The sequence below is a fragment of the Penicillium oxalicum genome, chromosome II, assembly GCF_001723175.1.
Source record: "Penicillium oxalicum strain HP7-1 chromosome II, whole genome shotgun sequence".
NCBI classification, from domain to species: Eukaryota; Fungi; Ascomycota; class Eurotiomycetes; order Eurotiales; family Aspergillaceae; genus Penicillium; species Penicillium oxalicum.
The window spans coordinates 420763-438543 of record NC_064651.1 but is presented as its reverse complement, the minus strand read 5'-3'; the positions used below and the strand labels follow the sequence as shown (position 1 = coordinate 438543).

The 17781-nt window shown below is 51.1% G+C and overlaps 5 protein-coding genes and 4 non-coding genes across 9 annotated transcripts; 7 read left to right on the top strand and 2 right to left on the bottom strand.

Annotated features, from left to right (window-relative positions):
- Window positions 1-278: 278 nt before the first annotated feature.
- POX_b02082 (uncharacterized protein) lies at window positions 279-1526 on the bottom strand (the record flags this gene model as incomplete). Its single annotated transcript, XM_050110999.1, has 3 exons — window positions 279-764; window positions 864-1388; window positions 1482-1526. 3 exons carry the CDS (start codon window positions 1524-1526, stop codon window positions 279-281), a joined length of 1056 nt encoding a protein of 351 aa, XP_049971345.1.
- Window positions 1527-1855: 329 nt separating this feature from the next.
- Window positions 1856-3106, top strand: POX_b02081 (uncharacterized protein; the record flags this gene model as incomplete). Its single annotated transcript, XM_050110998.1, has 1 exon — window positions 1856-3106. One exon carries the CDS (start codon window positions 1856-1858, stop codon window positions 3104-3106), a length of 1251 nt encoding a protein of 416 aa, XP_049971344.1.
- A 1394-nt stretch (window positions 3107-4500) lies between these two features.
- Window positions 4501-6701, top strand: POX_b02080 (Apoptosis-inducing factor 1; the record flags this gene model as incomplete). Its single annotated transcript, XM_050110997.1, has 3 exons — window positions 4501-5065; window positions 5165-5357; window positions 5465-6701. The coding sequence occupies 3 exons, from the start codon at window positions 4501-4503 to the stop codon at window positions 6699-6701; spliced, it is 1995 nt and encodes a 664-aa protein (XP_049971343.1).
- A 243-nt stretch (window positions 6702-6944) lies between these two features.
- POX_tR062 lies at window positions 6945-7016 on the top strand. The gene has a single exon. It is a non-coding gene; the product is annotated as a tRNA-Arg (tRNA).
- A 930-nt stretch (window positions 7017-7946) lies between these two features.
- Window positions 7947-8028, top strand: POX_tR063. The gene has a single exon. It is a non-coding gene; the product is annotated as a tRNA-Ser (tRNA).
- A 1781-nt stretch (window positions 8029-9809) lies between these two features.
- On the bottom strand, window positions 9810-10612 carry POX_b02078 (uncharacterized protein; the record flags this gene model as incomplete). Its single annotated transcript, XM_050110996.1, has 2 exons — window positions 9810-10276; window positions 10327-10612. 2 exons carry the CDS (start codon window positions 10610-10612, stop codon window positions 9810-9812), a joined length of 753 nt encoding a protein of 250 aa, XP_049971342.1.
- Window positions 10613-13890: 3278 nt separating this feature from the next.
- POX_tR064 lies at window positions 13891-13961 on the top strand. Its single transcript has one exon. It is a non-coding gene; the product is annotated as a tRNA-Gly (tRNA).
- Window positions 13962-14072: 111 nt separating this feature from the next.
- Window positions 14073-14143, top strand: POX_tR065. Its single transcript has one exon. It is a non-coding gene; the product is annotated as a tRNA-Gly (tRNA).
- A 1397-nt stretch (window positions 14144-15540) lies between these two features.
- POX_b02077 (uncharacterized protein) lies at window positions 15541-17753 on the top strand (the record flags this gene model as incomplete). The annotated part of the gene is made up of 2 exons (XM_050110995.1): window positions 15541-16788; window positions 16875-17753. 2 exons carry the CDS (start codon window positions 15541-15543, stop codon window positions 17751-17753), a joined length of 2127 nt encoding a protein of 708 aa, XP_049971341.1.
- Window positions 17754-17781: the final 28 nt, after the last annotated feature.

The following is a 17781-nucleotide window of genomic DNA, read 5'->3' as shown; positions in this document are numbered from 1 at the left end:
ATAAACCGGCAACAAGTCGATAAGGAGGAGGAGGAAGAGGAGAAGAAGAAGAAGAAGAAGAAGAAGAAGAAGAAGGGCAATGATTACACAATAAGAGCAGAGGGGAAAGTCCAAAGACGGCATCCATCTGCAAGCTCCATTCCACATGAAGCAGTTTCATAAACATATCACTTTGATCTAGGTTCCAGGTTTCGAGTCCAGGATCAAAATTTACAAGGAATTTCATATTCAGCCTAAAGTGACTGGCCGACATCGTCTCTTCTCATGCAATAGATCTCTCATCTAGCAGTCTCAGCCTTGCGTCTGTCCATCACCTGCGCAATCGCTCTTTGTACTTCAGGACTAGCCCTCACGCCTCCCAGAATTAGCCCCTCCTTCATCCCCCGTCGCAGCGCCGACACACTCTCACGGTCGCCACGGAACGGTGCAAGACCCAACTGCATCAGTCGCGTGGCCTCAAAGTCCGTGGCTCGTGATAACTGTACCACTTGGCCGAGCCGTTGCATGGTTTGCGGGGAGAGGGCATCGCCTTTGCTGGTGGAGGCCTTGGGCGGAGCCATTTGCGAGATAAAGATGTGGAGAGTGATGGAGGCGCGGCGGGCAAGTGTGAGAATCTGGAAGGGCAGGAGGTAGAAAGACTTCTCGCCGGGGATCCAGGCACGAATTGCAGAAGGGAGGTATGAGGTGGGCATAAAGACCGCTTGAGGGTGGGTGATCAAGCCGAGTTCGAGGGTGAGCAGGGCAGCAAAGGTGAAGAAACGCCACTAAATGACAAGAGAAGTCAGACCACTTGCGCAGGAAGGGAAAAAGCTCTCTGAATACACGCATCGAAGAGAGTGTCCAGATTCTGAGGGAGTGCTTACGTAGCGTCCCCAATTCGCCCACCACAGCCAGTTCAGCACAATCATTGTCGCAAAGCCTCCGATATACTGTGGAAGAAGCGACTTTGACAGTGATGTTGTCACATAATCGCGCATGGTCTTCAAATCGCCCCAGCTCATCATGTCAGGTCCAAAACGGTCGTATGCAAATCGTTTGACCGGATCGGCGAGCGTCTCCTGAGCGCGACGCAGGAAAATAAACTGTGCCTCGGCACCGTTGTCGAGCCCGACCTTGTCCGGATGGAATTGAGCGGCCACTTTGCGGAACCTTGACTTGATGGTGCGCTCATCGGCAAATGGCGACACACCGAGCATTTGATAGTAGTCGCCCGCGACTTGAACTTGGTGAAAGGACTCGTAGAGCGTGTACAAGAGATAGCTCACAATCACAAAGATGAATATCCGGCGTCGATCGCGCTCAAATCGAGGAGTTTGAGGCATTGGGCGTGGATCGCCTGCTCGGACGGTGATGCCATAGTAGATACTTTGAAGGAAGGATGTGGCGTACTGCGTTGGAAATTAGCAAAGAACTACACCGGGGTTTGTTGTATACAATGCGACATGCGACCTCTCCTTCCGCTCCGCCTCCGGTCAACATACATTTGGAAGAATCGCCCACCCAATAAAGGGCAAAATAGATGCCATGGCAAGATGGTCCAAAATCAGTCAGCAGCTTGAAGCCGGGCCCCAGCGCTTCGGGAGGAAAAGAAAAGAGATGTGATGACCACAATCCCAAAGGGCCAGGCTGGCGACTTTCGTGAGACTTTGGCCCTAAAGACCGTTGCTTCGGGCGGTCACACCCCATGTGGTTCTTCACCGCCCGAACCACCCCCCACCGCCTTCGTCCAGCGCAGAATGAAGATGGAAAAAAAAAAGTTCTTGATTTCCAAGATCGGACGAGACGAGATCTCCAGCAATCCCGCCTATAAACCTACGCTCCGCGGTTGCGCAGAGCGCTCAATTGCGTCCTCAGAATGACCATCGACGCAATGGATCTCGACACTTCACCCAGACCTGCTGAGGTCGAGCGCAAACGCAAGCACAAGACCAAAGACGCCTCACCGTCAAAAAAGCGCAAGCAGCCTCTGCCGAACGGCACCGAGACTTCTCAAGGCAAAAAAAGCAGCACCTCCACCAGCGCAGGCGCAAAGTCTGCCGACGGCTCCGGATCCCCATTCTCCCTCACTACGGCCACCCTGTACCTGCCGCTGGCGCCCATCTCCATCTCGTCGACCGTCGCGCTTCAATCACTGCTCGCTGAGCATCTGTCCCCACTACTTCTTACCTATTACCCACCCTTGAAGGGTGTTGTCCTGGCCTACAGCCATGCCTCTATCTCCGCCACGCCTCCATCGTCTAGATCCCGCAACGGCTCCTCCGATCCCAACCCTCAGCCGCTCACCCTGGCCCGCAGCGCGGACGAATACGGCGTCTTGTACGTCTACCTGACCGCCACATTCCTGATTTTCCGGCCCCAGCGCGGTCAAACGCTTGAAGGATGGGTCAATGTGCAATCGGAGGGCTTTATGGGCGCTGTCGTCTTCAACTTGTTCTCTGTGGGCATCGAGCGCAAGCGACTCCCGACATCGTGGACCTGGGTTCCTCCGGGTGAGGATGATGAGATGCCCGAGAATACTCACAAAGATCTTACTACCGACGACGAGTCTGGCGTCAGTGGAGTGCCTCCCAGTTTCGATGCCGCGAAGGAACTTTTCCAGCCTGCCGCGAAGGCGATTGACGAGGTGGACATTGACGGTGAGGCGGAAGAAGAGGAGGCGGCCAGTGGTCACTTCCAGTCTGTCTCGGGCCACAAAGTGCGCGGTACCATCAAATTCCGTGTGGTTGACATTGATGTGATTCCCGGGTCGGATCGGGACCGCGGCTTCCTGAGCATCGAGGGTACCATGTTGACTGACGAGGAAGAGCAAGCGCTTCTGGCGGCAGAGCGACAGGGCCATGCGCTGCCTCCATCCTTCTTGGCCTCGCCTCATAAGAGGAATGCGCGGATCATTCCTATCTCGAGCTCTCCAGCGGCAGACTCCGTGGTGGATGTCTCCGTGGTAGAGATCGAAGAGCCTACTGGGCAGGAGGAGGATGAGACCGAGCCCGCCGAGAAGAAGACCAAGGAGAAGAAGGAAAAGAAAGAAAAGAAGGACAAGTCCAAGTCGAAGGACAAGACGGAGAAGAAGGAAAAGAAGGAGAAAAAGGAGAAGAGCAAGAAATAGAGGGCAAATGGTTGCTTTGTTCTGATATACAGTACGCCCTCTTTCCACGAGGATGTCTTTTGATTTTTCTACTACATTGGCGGTCGGCGTTCCGGCTCGGATTTGGATCCATGTGATATATGTATATGTCGAACTGTCATGGCACCCTTTTTGTTTCTTTCGTTTCTACTTTTCTTGTGGTCTTCTTGGCCGAAGCTCTCTTTTACCGTGCGGGACTGGGTGGCCAGCTCATCGCCGCCAGGCTGTACTCTTCCGACGGACTATGAAGCTTCCAATTACCGTGCCCCCTCACACATACGAGAGAGACCAGGAAGCCGTCTTTGGTGTTGACCAGGACGGGGTAACGCGGATGGCGTGGATTTTCGACCGAGACATGATCTGGCCTTTCGTCCCTCATCGACCTGAAACCTTGTCAACAGCGCCTGTCAATCTAAATCTGGTTTGTCTATAGAGATCACAAACCTCTACTTTATCCACGATGCACCAGAAAGGGACTGAAAATGTGCAACTGTAGGTTGAGTCACTGTGGGTATTGAGGCGGCAAGTAGTCATGTACTGTCTAGTAGGGTATGCTATGAGTATATAATCAGTACCATATCTGATATCTAATGTCTGTATTCCACATCATCTCGCTAATCATCGTATGAGGATGACTCTGTTGGGTCCGCGAGCAGCTGCCATGGAAGAACGCAAGCATGTCTGGGCCTCCGATCGACCCGCAGATCCAGTCGGGCGGGATGACCATCCCCGGTGGCTGATTGGTCAACGCAGCCCCCCACTGTCACTGTGATATCATCGGTGTCGAGCTAGAAACTGATCAACACTCAAGATTTCTGTCGAGTCAGCAGAGTCTTAGAAGTATTCACTGCCGATAGACAGAAGGGGAAGGAAAAATAATCACTGAATCTCCCGTGAACTTGAGGATGTCTCGCCCGCTATGGAAAAGAGTCATTGGTAAAAAGATGGATTCGGTGGACTCACAATTCATCCTAGGATTCCGAGCGGAGCAAACGGACCACTAGCTGCGCGGGAAATTCAACGGACTACCTAGATTTGTTTCCTCGGCTCTCTTCAGGGTCCTCGTTATTTTGTTATTATTGATCCTTTCATTCCTTTTAGCTTCTAGCGTCCGGTTTCTAGCTTCCAGCTTGCAGCTGCTCCCATCCGGTTGTCATTTCATATTTTCAGTGACGATCAATGATGAGACCTTGATTCCTTGAGTCATCCATCCTTTTGCTCTTCCCTTCTTTCCACGGGCCACCATTTGAACCGCAGCTCCCCCGATCTCGATCTTGCGATCCTCGTCTGTCCACATCCTTCCCAGCCGTGTGCCCCAGTCTCCCTCCCCTCGTCAGACCACACGCGCCAAATCCTGTTCCTCCCAACCTCCACCAATGGTGTCTTCCCTCCCACCCCGCTACGTGCTTCGCAATCGGTTCCCCCGCTTGAATCGGAATCTGCGTCACCGCCGTGATCCCACCCCCAGTAGCTGCGGCAGACTACTCCCCAATTTCACTTCTACCACTGCTGCACCTCTCTCTACTTCTCGTAGTTACTGGAGTGCTGGCGGCCTGAGAGATTCGTCTTCCTTTACCTCCTTTTCAGTGGTCTCCCTACCGACATCAATCTATTCGTCAAAGATCAAGGGCCTCTCGATCAGTACACCAGCTCGCCCACACCTAATTCCTCTCCTCAGTCCACCTCCTACTTATTCTCCTACTCGTGCTCTTGCAACCATGGCTCAGGAATACAAGCTCAAGGGTCTTTCATCCCTGGCAGATGTCTCCTCCTCAGACAAGATCGAATGCGAAGTCGAGGGCATCTCTGAAGGCAAGGTCTTGGTCGTCAAGCATGATGGCCAGGCTCACGCCATGAGCCCGCGCTGTACGCACTACGGAGCACCACTGAAAAATGGTGTGGTGGCTCCAGATGGCCGGATTACGTGTCCATGGCATGGAGGTATGTGTGACTCGGCTGTTCCAATGAAGCGGATCTGGAGGTGGCGCAGCAATGCAGTTTGAATCCTGGAGGAAACTAACAACCATGCTTTTTTTATAGCTTGCTTCAACATCAAAACCGGTGACGTTGAGGATGCGCCAGCCCTTGATGCCTTGAAGAAGTTTGATATCTTCGAGCGCGGTGGTGCTGTGTACATTCGTGGTACCGAGGCCGACATTAAGGGCGGAAAGCGAAACCCCGTCGGCAAGTGCTCGGTATCGAATGCAGAGGAGAAGGTGGTGGTTGTCGGAGGGTAAGTGAAGCGCCTACTTATTTCCCCCTCCCCCCCCCCCCCCCCCCCCCCCTCCTTGGTGATGAAGATCCGTCTGGAGAACCCACCGATACTGATAATCTCAATAGTGGGAGCGGTACTTTGGGACTCGTTCAATCCCTCCGTGAGCTCAAGTATCCCGGTAGCATCACCATCATCTCCAAGGAGCCCGAGGTTGGCATTGACCGCACCAAGCTCTCCAAGGCTCTAATTGCGGATCCTGAGAAGATCATGTGGCGCCCTCGCGAGTGGTTCAAGGAGGCCGGCATCGAAGTTGTCAACGACGAGGTCACCTCCGTCGACTTCTCGGGCAAATCCGTCAAGACCGCGTCCGGCTCCACAGTCTCCTACACCAACCTGGTCCTCGCGACAGGTGGTCAGCCTCGCTCACTACCCCTCCCTGGGTTCCGCGACAACGAGCTCTCTAACGTGTTTACCCTGCGCTTTGTCTCTGATGTGAAGGCTATCCTGGCCGCCGCTGAGGGTTCCAAGAAGAATATCGTCATCATTGGCTCCTCGTTCATCGGCATGGAGGTCGGCAACGCGCTGAGCAAGGACCACAATGTGACCATCGTGGGCATGGAGTCCGCCCCTATGGAGCGTGTTCTGGGTGCCAAGATTGGTTCCGCCATCCAGAAGAACATCGAGAAGAGCGGCGTCAACTTCAAGCTGTCCGCGGGCGTCGAAAAGGCTACCCCCTCTGAGTCCAACCAGTCCTCCGTGGGTGCGGTCCACTTGAAGGACGGTACCGTTCTCCCAGCCGACCTCGTCGTTCTGGGTGTGGGTGTGCGTCCCGCGACCGACTACCTGCAGAACAACTCTGCCGTGACGCTGCAGAAGGATGGCTCCATCGAAACTGACGACCACTTTACCATCCCTGGTCTGGAGAAGGTCTTTGCCATTGGTGACATTGCCACTTACCCTTACCACGGTCCTGGCGGCGAGGGCAAGCCCGTCCGCATTGAGCACTGGAACGTCGCGCAGAACATGGGTCGGGGAGTGGCTCGGGCTATTGTCCACGCCCGTCGCTCCCCACTGTCCTCGCTGCCTCCTAAGCCCTTCATCCCCGTCTTCTGGTCTGCTCTCGGGGCACAGCTGCGTTACTGTGGCAACACCGTGAACGGATATGATGATATTGTCATCAAGGGTCAACCCGAAGAGGCCAAGTTCGCGGCCTACTACACCAAGGATGATACGGTCGTCGCAGTCGCGACCATGGGTATGGACCCGGTGATGGTCAAGTGTGCCGAGCTGATGCGCCGAGGCCACATGCCCGGGAAGAAGGCCATTGTGGACGATGTGGACATTTTGACCCTGGACGTATGACTGCACCAAGGGAGTGGACGTATAGCCAGGATGCAAGGTAATTTATGATTTAATTTGACGAATTTGTAATAGTAAACAGCATCTTTCTCCATGTATGTTTTGTTCCCTCTTCACTATTGAACGGTATTTAAGAATGGGATTCGGTCCTTCTGGGCGGGCACATGGGATAGGGAGAGCCTTGTGAAATCCTGACTCAGGTTTCAGGTCATAGTTGCAAAATTGCTGCAACTTGACAAGTAATAAGGCCGGCTGGCCCAATGGCAAGGCGCTTGACTACGAATCAAGAGATTGCAGGTTCGACCCCTGCGTCGGTCAATCTTTTTGTCTCTTTGCACCGTGTGGATTATGGTGCGTCTAAGGTTATCTTTGACATTCGTCCCATCCGGAGTTCTTGGACACACTTTCACTCCTTGCTCAATCCACAGGTTGGCTTGGTAAAATTTTCCTTTGTTTTTCCCCTACTTGATCCGGGCGTCCTAGGTATTTGTTGAATGATCACTACGCTTCGTTGAACCTTGAGTCTAGATTAACCCCCCCCCCCCCCCCCCCCCTCACCCGGGATCGTTCGCAAAATTCAAGGGGGTTCCCCGAGTTGCTCGCACTACCATTAAATGTACGCGCCCGGTGTATATTCATATATGTGGGAATCAGGTAGGTGAATGTATCCAGATACCTCATGCTCCTTTCGCACGTCCATTGAATTTTGGACTTGGTCGAAAGCTCGGGTTTCGGGTCATATCGTCCAGCCTCGATACCTCGTTCTTACAGTAGTGATTCGGCTTGTGTTCATGGTTGTATCGGGCGCGATGCTTATCAATTTAGTCAATGGGTATCTTGGTGGATACTATCTTCAATTGGTGGGGTGTTCGGAGTTGGACCTGCTTCTCTGGTCGAGGAATACTGGACGTAGGTGGTCGATGGGAGATACGTATATTTCACAGGATATATATACCGGTCGAGGGACTCCATGGTCTACTAACCCGATCGGGTGAGGCACTAGGGCTACAGATAGTTACAGTAGGACTGTCAACATCCATTGAAACAAAAACTTGATACTATCGAGATTGATGCGCAGAGTCGCAGACAATCAAGATCACAACGCAGTGTGTCCATAGTATCTAGCCACTGCGAATGAACCTGCCATAACCACTGAAATACATCGATCCCGACCAGGCCTCTAGAACTTCTACCTATCCAATCTTTTCTAAGGTTGATATAACCAAATTACACAATGATCTTCAACAAGACAGTTTGGCCGAGTGGTCTAAGGCGCTTGACTAGAAATCAAGTCTCTTCGGAGGCGGCGGTTCAAATCCGCCAGCTGTCGGATTATTTTTTGGACTTTTTTTTTGGTTTTTAGGTTGAGTTTTTTTTTTTCACGCTAGTTCCAGTTTTGAATACCGAGTAGGTGGAGACGAGCATTGTCTGGTTGATTGCAAGTTGGTGGACATTCGGTTTTTCTTTTTTCGGGGGTGGGCGTGGAGATGGAGGTGGAAATGTGGGTCAAGGGGTCTGGTCTGGCAGAAGAACCTAAGGGGAGGAGGGTATTGTATGAGTGGTTGGGGGTGAAGAGCTGGTAGACTTGATGGAGTGGAACTGTTTTCTGTTGGCGGCGGGTTTTTTGAATTTCAGATAGATATAGTCAGTTTGTTGAACTGGAAAGGTATCATGTAGGCGAGTGCTTGCAGGCGGGTGTTGGATGTAGAGATAGAGTCTATCATATGAGGCGGTGCTATTATATCGGTCCAAGATCTCGGACACGTGGCTGCCTCGCCGCGTGAATCAGTATCTACTCGTGGAGTGGGAATGACGATTCGATATCGAATATCAGGGACATAGACATAGGTTAAAGACTGAAGATTGGTGAAACAGAGAAGCTTGGATGGCGACTATACAAGACGAAGAGTATCATTGATAAAATGTGTATAGGTCCACATACTGCATTCGACGGAATCATGGATTTCATAAAATAAAGGGAATTGATACGTAGCATGTCCACTTCTCGCAGTGGCATCAGTACTTGGTTCTCTCTACAACGGAAATCTTACGTCTACGGATCGAAAGAATGGTATGCACGGCACTTGCAACATGTATCCAATGATCATTTCTCATTATTCGTAACACATCCTGACCGAGATCATCCACAATCATTGACGACAGAAGATCATTCAACTGCTATCAATCGAGTGATTTCTAAAGCTTGACACATGTCACGATGGCGATTGTCCTAGCGTCACGATGCTGCAGCTGCAGAAAACCCAACGGAAAGCGGCTCAAGGCAACCGACAGAGTGTCCCTGCAAGGCTGGTGTGTATGGCCTCTGTCCAACCAAAATCACCAGAGCAGGAAGAGGAACGAGTTTGTCACCTCGTAACTTGAAGTCTCCCAATTCGAGGAAAGGAAGAACAAGATCGAGTCTGTTCATGTTTGTCCACATGGCTGATGTCGAGATTGGTCGATCGATGATCTGAATCGCGACGACCCCACTTTGTCCATCCGATCGGCGTGGTGATTGACAATTGACGGGATCTGGACTCTGTGAATGGAATTGATGTTCAGAGTGGACGGTTGTCGTAGGAGCATCGAGGAAAGCAGCTCCTCGTTCTCTTGTGGTTTTTCTCTTCCTTTTCTTTTGTTTTGATATTTTTTTTTTTTTTTAGTTCCGGTTTCAGTGCTTCTGCTCTCCCCTCTCCATTGCAGACTCCAAAACTCTTCTTCCTCCTTCAAACCAGACGGACAATATCTTCTCATCCTCAACCTCCCATCACCATCCCCGCCCTACCGCGGCGCGAGACCGGCTCACCCGCGGCTAAGGGGGGGGGGGGGGGGGGGTTTATAGTTTTTTGATATTTTTTTTTTCGAGTATGAAAATATATCCTCCACTCGTTATTGCAAAAAATCACCTGCACAACGCTGCAGAAAAGCAAGGCATTCGAAAAGCAGGGCGAAGCGATGACCGAGTGTAGATCCCTCGATACCTCTGGGGTGTGCGCATGACACTCGAACTGAAATTTGACTAGACCCAGACCTTGATCAATGGACGATCCCCTCACCCGGAAGGGAAGGAAAAAGAGACTCAATCAAGCCTCGGCGTGTAGTTCAAGAAATCTACCTGCGGACAACGATACCCTGGCGACGAACAGCACTGCGGGCACGGCGGTACTCCTCATCGCTGTCCTCGGATTCGGAGCAGCTTGCCTCACTGGACTCGGTGACGTACCCACAGCGAGAACCACCACAGTCAAGCTTGACACGGTCACCCTTGCGGGTGATTCCGTAGCGTTCGCATCGGCATTGCAATGGGGGGTCGCTCATGGAGGACAGCGAAGAGGGAGAGGTCGAGCCCGACGAGCGAGACGAGAGTGAGGAACCAGCCGAGGAAGGTGGGCTGTTCGAGTACGAGTACTCATCGGACAGACGAGAGCCGGCAAAGCGGCGGGTCAGGTCGTCGACGGTGGGGGCGTACTCGGCCTCGCGAAGCTGACGGGAAGCGTAGGGCTTGCTGGGCTTGGGGTGGTGGATCTTGGAGGGCGAGAGGGACGACCAGTCGCGACGGTTGAGCTGCGACGGGCAGACTTGGGAGCGCTGGTGCGGGCACTACCGTGGCCATTGCTGGACTTGCCACCGGGAACATCGAGGATGTTGAGCTTGCGGCCGGTGGTGGGCTCGACGGTGTACTCGACGGCGGGGTCGTGCGAGACGTGGTAGCCATCCATGATGTAGTAGTACCAGTAGCGACCTCCGAGTTGCAGCATGGAAGTCTGGAAGCGGAACTTGCCAACCCAGGCACCGGGCTTGTCCTCGGCGGACAGGGGCAGCTGGCGAGAGTAGTTGTCCCAGGATCCGACCAGATGGACGGTCTTGACGTTGGACGAGGTCCGGAGGGAGAACTTGAGTTGAACGGCGGCCATTATGACGAATGAAGTATTAGACGAAGAATCGGGTAGATGTATTGCCAAAAACGGACGTTGTCGTAGAGAGATCGATGGACACAAAGGAAGAGTCTTGATAGCGAAAGACTCGAGCTTTGTTCTTAATTGCGATGATAGTGGAACCGGTCCACGACAACAGTGATTGAATGATAAAAAGCGAAAAAAAGATGGATCGAGCGAGATTAAATTAACCGTGAGTTTTGTTGGTAGAGCTGGAAAACAGCAAGACAACACAATCGACCGGCGAAGTGTTGTAAGGAGGCGGGATGCGCTTGCTGAGATAATTGACGGATTGAGCGGATTTCGAGTTTGGAAAAAAATCCCAAAGCACAAGGCAGAATAGATCGCGTAGAGGGGGGTGAAAAAAAATCAGCACAAAGAGCACAGCTCGTTTGTGTTGGGGAATAGAGGGGTGGTGGTGGTGGCTTAGAAAGGCCGGATTATACGGTGGATGTGAAGTATAGAACGAAATAGACAACAAAAGACAATACCTAGCAACCAGTGCTTAGGATTTTGGAAACTCGAAAAAAAAGGCAGCTCACACAACAAAACACTCGCTGGAGAAAAGAAAGGAAAGAAAAAAAGAGAGAGGCGAGTCTGCCTGGGCGGCAATGTGATCTTTTAAGGTAAGTTCACCACAGTCGCCAAGCTGACAGGCTGAGAGCAAATCTGATCGACCGGCTTTTCTCTCTTCGTTGGCCGCGACAACACTTCATTGACTGACATGGCATCGGCCCACTGGTACTGGTACTCCTCTACTCCTTCGAGAAGAGTGTGCACGGATGCTGGACAAGAGTACCCGGTACAAGTGTCCAGGATACTTCTTCGCTGTCCAACCGTGCCAAAGTGGAGACTACCGACTCACCGAATACCGACGACAGAGTTCGAGCGTCCAGAAGTCAGACTTGTTCGCATCGCATCGCGCTTTGGTGGCGTTGGCCTGATCGTCCGAGTGATTGGCGGGTATTTTCGTGGTGTGATTGGCCTCCGCTGGTTGTGCATCGTGATGAACGGCCTCTCCACCCTCGGCCCAATCACCCGCCCGCATTTGACGCTGAGCACTCGATCAATTCATTCCGGATTTTCCATTCCCAGCCCACATGGAAATCATCACGAATCATCCACATGCTGGAGCATCAAGACCTAATGCAGTATGACCGGAGACGCAGTGTGTGGTACTGCAGTCAACATGACTACATACAACTTGTATGCCGTATCAACTTGCCAGTAGTACTGTGGTACTTACCGTGCAGTCCTCCATACTACTGGATCTCCTTGGACAGACGCACACTCTCCACCTCCATCAACGGGGCCAGTCACGTCCATGGCTCCTCATCGAATCAGCCGCATGCACCCGTGGGATTCCTGCATGAAGAAAAGTCAGTATTGAACTCTGACCGAGTCTCGTCGGCGTGAATGTCAGCATTCATGCAGGAAACGCGATGCGGACGGTGAGGGACAGGTGATGCATCGGAGCGTCATCCGCCAGGAAGACCTGGAAGAATAGGCCTTCAAATCTGCGGCCTCGGGGGGATATTACGGTGGGTGGATGCTGACTGGATGCACAAGCAAGTAGTAGCTGTGGTCAGCAAAGCGAGTCAGAAAAATATCACACGTATATTGGGCCAGCTGCTATGATCTGGAAATTCCACGAGCCTCGAGCGATTACATCCACACCAGACAGCAATAGAGGAAAAGAATTTTGCGCAGCATGTCAGCGCTCCTTTACAATCACTCCTTGAGAGAGGTCAAGATTCTGACCGGATTTACGATTCCTTCATCACGAAGGAGAAGAGGTCTTTGCACATTTGCCCACGCACAGTCCGTCATTTCGAGAATGGGTGAGATCTGCCATGAGGGGGACTAATTCCCGACCCGCATGTCTCTCCGAAGATATGAAGCGCTACATCCCAATCATTGTAAAGGAATTCAGGATGGCTGGCCTTGGCCAAACTATAAATCCGTGGCCACTAGATGTTCATGCTGTGAGCGAAATTCCATCTGACCATGCAAATGCGAGACATGCATAGGTTCTCCACACACACGGCAAAGACCAGGGTGGAATGGACGTTGGGACTGGATCGAGGAGTAATGAGTGCCAGCTGTGCGCTCTCCCTCATGTGGACGTGCTTGCTTCTGAAGAAGATCTTGCCGAGTGCAATTGATAAAGGTATACTCTTGGGTCAGTCTCACTTCACTGATGAGCATTCAATGCGTTCAGTGTGAATTGGAATTCCATATTTCCCCGTCGACCAAAATCCGAGACTGTCCACTACCCCGCATACTTCTGTGCTGTTCTCGAGATTCGGTATCTGGAACACTGACGGAAGCTGTGCGGTCAGCACGAAGTCGGGTATAGGAAAATAGCTATGATAGGCGAAAAGACATCCCATACTTGAAGCAACTCATCAGGTGACTAGGCAAGCAGAGGCCAACCCAGCACCCACTGGGTTATCCTCAATGAGAGAAGTACCATTACAGCTGTGCGTGTTGAGGTCTCGCACAAAGACACTGTTCTCATGAGATCTTCGTCATTAAACGGGCTCTGTCCATCTCAAGCCATGATAGAAGTTGTGAATTTCCCTATCTTCAATCAACTTGCTGATCAAGCACCTCTATATTCTTAAACGTGAATCTCGTACGCAAGAATACGACAACGATCACTCGAGTTTTGCCTCGTGAATAGAATGGAAGCGTATTGTTCTTTGCATTTCGACGTCGTGTGGTAATTTTGGCCTCATCTGACCAGCTGCAGAGTTTGTTGATTTTCAGTAAAAAATCAATTGTCTATTCAAGCAATGAACTTCCCTAAAAAACTAGGCGATCTCACTTGTTGAAATATTCCAAAGCAATATTTTTTCCTCTCATGTTTTACTCACCGTGTATCATTCCTATCCCACGTGGTCGCGGCCAATCCGCCTCCATAAGTATCATACATTACCCATGGGCATAGGTAAATTGCACGCTTCATCCAGGAAAGACTTGTACATGGTAAAGTCTTGGTCTCTCAGTCGCTTGAAATACTTATATAGAGATCACAAAAAGACATATTTCCGAAACATTGATATATTTTATATCATAGACTTGGGCTTTTTTCACACAGTCTTTGTCTCTGAATTCAAAGAGCGGTTCCGTGACCGTCCATCATTCATAAGACAAGAGCAAGATCAGATGCCATGTCAATTTGCTCCATGAGACTAAATGTTATGAAGCAAATATCAGCAGCCAATCAGCCTTCTGATCTGGCTTCTTCATCTGCATCATTGGTCTAGTGGTAGAATTCGTCGTTGCCATCGACGAGGCCCGTGTTCGATTCACGGATGATGCACAGATCTTCTTTTTGTAAGTTTCTCCATTGGGTTATTCAAGTGGTTGATATAACCATGCACGGCTCTGTATTCCATCAGCCAATCAGAAATCAAATTGGCTCTCTTACCCAGCATCATTGGTCTAGTGGTAGAATTCGTCGTTGCCATCGACGAGGCCCGTGTTCGATTCACGGATGATGCAAATTCTTTCTTTTTGCCTTTTTTCCGGTGCTTGAATTGGTCTTAGACGTCGTGAGTGCTAGTGAGGCAGTTTATAGTCCAAGAAATAAACCTATTTCCTCTGCAGACTATTGTCTCATTATTTGTACCATCCCGAATGATTGTTTTTCTCTCCTTTTCCATCCGCTTGCTCTCTACAAGATTTCTTGCATGATCATCGGCCAGCCATATCGTTGGAGCGGGAGGATTTGAGAGATTGACAGACGTTTTTAAGCTGAAAAGGGACAAATTTGTTCACCTTCCAGTATCATGTCCTATGGTCACTGACAGGTAGTGTCGCCAGCGGGCCAGTTCAAGGTGTACTTGCTGTCCACCAATCAGGATGAGCTATCCTTCTACTCTATGCAGGTGATGAGTTTCCTTGGGCTCACCGATTTGAGCTGTGATGACAGTTTGATGAAAAAGCACACGCAATGATTAGCATTTCTTGCATCTTAATTTGGACACTAAATGGATTACATTACATGAAGCAGGTCCCTGTAATTCGAGAGATGTCTGATGAATCCTCGCTGGGTTCATATGAAAGTCGTGTTCTGACACGTGATGACTGCTGGAAAGAGCGTTCGGGTTTTCCGCTCCTCCGTCCACGGAGCAAATGGCTCTTCCTCCGCCTCTGATTAGCTCCATTAGGCTTAGTGACTGCGGGGAAAGTCAAAGTCCGGAAGCGACACGGACACGTTGAAGATGTGGCTGCATGTTCATAGCTTTGCTCGATCTAATTTTTTTTGATGATTCGTCAGGCCCTACAGTCTGGCGCCACTAGAACGCATGACAGGTTCGAGTTATACAAAGTTGATACACAGTTTGCTTTCTTGTTTTCTCCAGACTCCCGGCAAAGAGCGAGTCTGATGGAAGTCTGGGTGATTCCCCCAGAGATCTCGAACGGTCTTATTACGTATCGGATAGACCCATAACGGGAAACATCAAGCAGGCACAAGAAGGCCTCACCTCGACGACGTCGGATCTTGCCAGGCGGTGTGCTTTGACTTGGAGCCCTGTTGCTGACTCCATGGCGAGCTGCGTCTAGCCGATCAACCCCTCGCGTTTCAAAATCTGGGGAAGAGCGATCTTGCGCGCCGGGGGAAGACATTGCATGTCAAGTGGTCCTCTTTTCATCGCCGCATTCTTCAGAACCCGGCCCGCGTCTGCCAATCTTCAAGTTCCGTTTGCCAAGTAGCTCTGGCGGACACGAGGTCAAGGTTACCGCAAGTTCAAACATGTTTCTCACCTTTGAATCTGCTCAAAAGAGCAACGCGAGCCCGCGCAACCCCAAGAGTTCAAAAAGGCATCTTCGGGCAAGTCGACGTGGCTCTCAGCAACGGGCTTGCGCGTCTTGTCGCCATCGAAAAATAAAATGCGATGGCCAAAAGCCATGTGAAGCCTGCCGGTGGTACAGAAAGCCCGAGCAGTGTTCCTATCCAGACCGTCAAGAGTCTCAGAGCTCTCCAAGGTACATCGTGCTGCGTCATTCTTGTATCCCCAAGGGCAATTCTCTATAGCCTAAGTACTGACCGAGTCTATGGAAATAGCCAGCCTACAACTCAGTCGGACAAGGCAACAGCGGCTTCTAATGACTATCGAAGTACACTGGCACGACTGTTCCCTGATAAGTCCCCGGAACACATTGCGCATCTATCTAGGGAAGAGCTCTTGGCTTTGATGTCAATGGATGCCCCTCAGTACTCGCATCCGCAGGACTCTCCTGCCAACAATCCTTCTATCGGGACCAAAGCATCAACCATGTCGATGGAGCGTCCTGATTTGGAGTCTCTACATTCCATCCCCGTCGAAACCCTAGAAGAAAGTCAAAGTTCCGGCGCCTCAGATTCAATCGGTCATATTTCAGACGATGTGAACGCCTTGTCATTGACCAATCGCAATCCGACATCATATCTTGGCGTGTCATCCATTCAGGCCGCACTCAAGGTCATCGCGTGGCTGCATCCTGAATTTGAAACATACTTCTCACTCGCCTCCAGCAAGCAGGAAAGCCAACAGAGTGAGGGTCCAACCCAAAATTTGGCTCCAGCTGTATCCTGCCCTCCTCCGACTGAAATAGATATGTTGAATGCATATTTTACGGATTTTCATCCGTTTGCGCCGCTATTAGACGAGGAAAGCTTTCGCCAAACTTATGTCAGCGGTCAAAGAAGAGACAATCGCTGGCTATCACTTTTGAATATCGTGCTCGCCTTGGGGAATATTGCGGCATCCGGATCCGGTGCAGACAATCAGATGCACCATACATACTTCCAACGGGCCATGAGTCAACTGAATTTGAGCTCGTTGGGGACACCAAGTTTGGAAGTCGCGCAGGCGTTGGGTCTCATGGGTGGCTGGTACTGTCACTACATCAGTCAACCAAACCTGGGATACTCTTTGATGGGTGCGGCCTTGCGCATGGCGATGACGTTGGGTCTACAGCGGGAACCGTATGACAATCAAGTATCTGTCAATCCGTCACGATCCTTTGCACAAGAGGCAAAGCGTCGTATATGGTGGTCCCTCTGTTGTCTCGAGGTTTGGGGTCTGGAGACACTTGGCCGCCCAAGCATGGATTGCTTTGGCCCTGGAATCACCGTGAAACTTCCGAGTCTTTTGGACAAGGTTGGTTTACCCCCCCCCTCCCTTCTAGAATACAGTTTGTGAGATAAAAGTGAATGTCTTATGTGGGAAAGCTAATGAATGAGCAGGAAAATTACACCAAAATTCTTGCTCTGACGGAGAATGTCCAATTCGTGCGAATCGCCTCAAAGATACATGCCTTGCTTGCTTCGCTGCCCACAATCAAATATGCAGAAATATTTGACATCGACTCACAGCTAGTTCAGTGGTGGAACAATCTGCCACCGATTCTCAAAGACTACGAGCCGTGCCCAAAGAACATCTACACCGTCCGCACCGTCATGCGATGGCGATTTTTCAACCAGCGCATGCTCTTATACCGACCGACGCTTCTCAACTACGCCATACGAAGGATTCCATTCATGGCCATTCGGGCCGAGGAGCGTGCTGCAATTGAAAGGTGTCATGACATTGCAAAGTCCTCAATTCAGGATATTTCAATCACGTCTCCGATGAACAATATGATTGGCTGGAACGCGGTCTGGCTACTTTTCCAGGCCACCATGGTGCCCTTGGTCTGTCTCTCTCTGAGCTCGGCACACGAGGTCTCTCCCGGACTCTCTGATGACTGCAAGGCGCAAGTTGAAACCGCAATTTTGACTCTGGACCGGTTGAAACCGTACGGACACACTGCCGATCGGTCACGGGAAGTCATTTCGCGTATTCTCGAGGCCAATTTACAAAATCAAGGCGGGGAGCCATTCGATGCCAGCGCCAGTCAGATTGGTGCGCAGGATTTCCCATTCATGAATGCTTTGAATCAACCTCCGGGGGTGGGCCAGGATTCCGTCGCCGATCGGATGACTGCTGGGGTTGGGAATGGGTGGTCCGAATCGATGTGGGAGTATCTCGGATGGGAGTCGACGGATCTCTGGCCGGATATTTCAAGGCTTAATGCGCAGTCTGAGGGTATGCCGTTCTTGGATCCTGGTGATACTGAGATGTGAGAAATCTGAGCGATTTGGTTCAACCCTG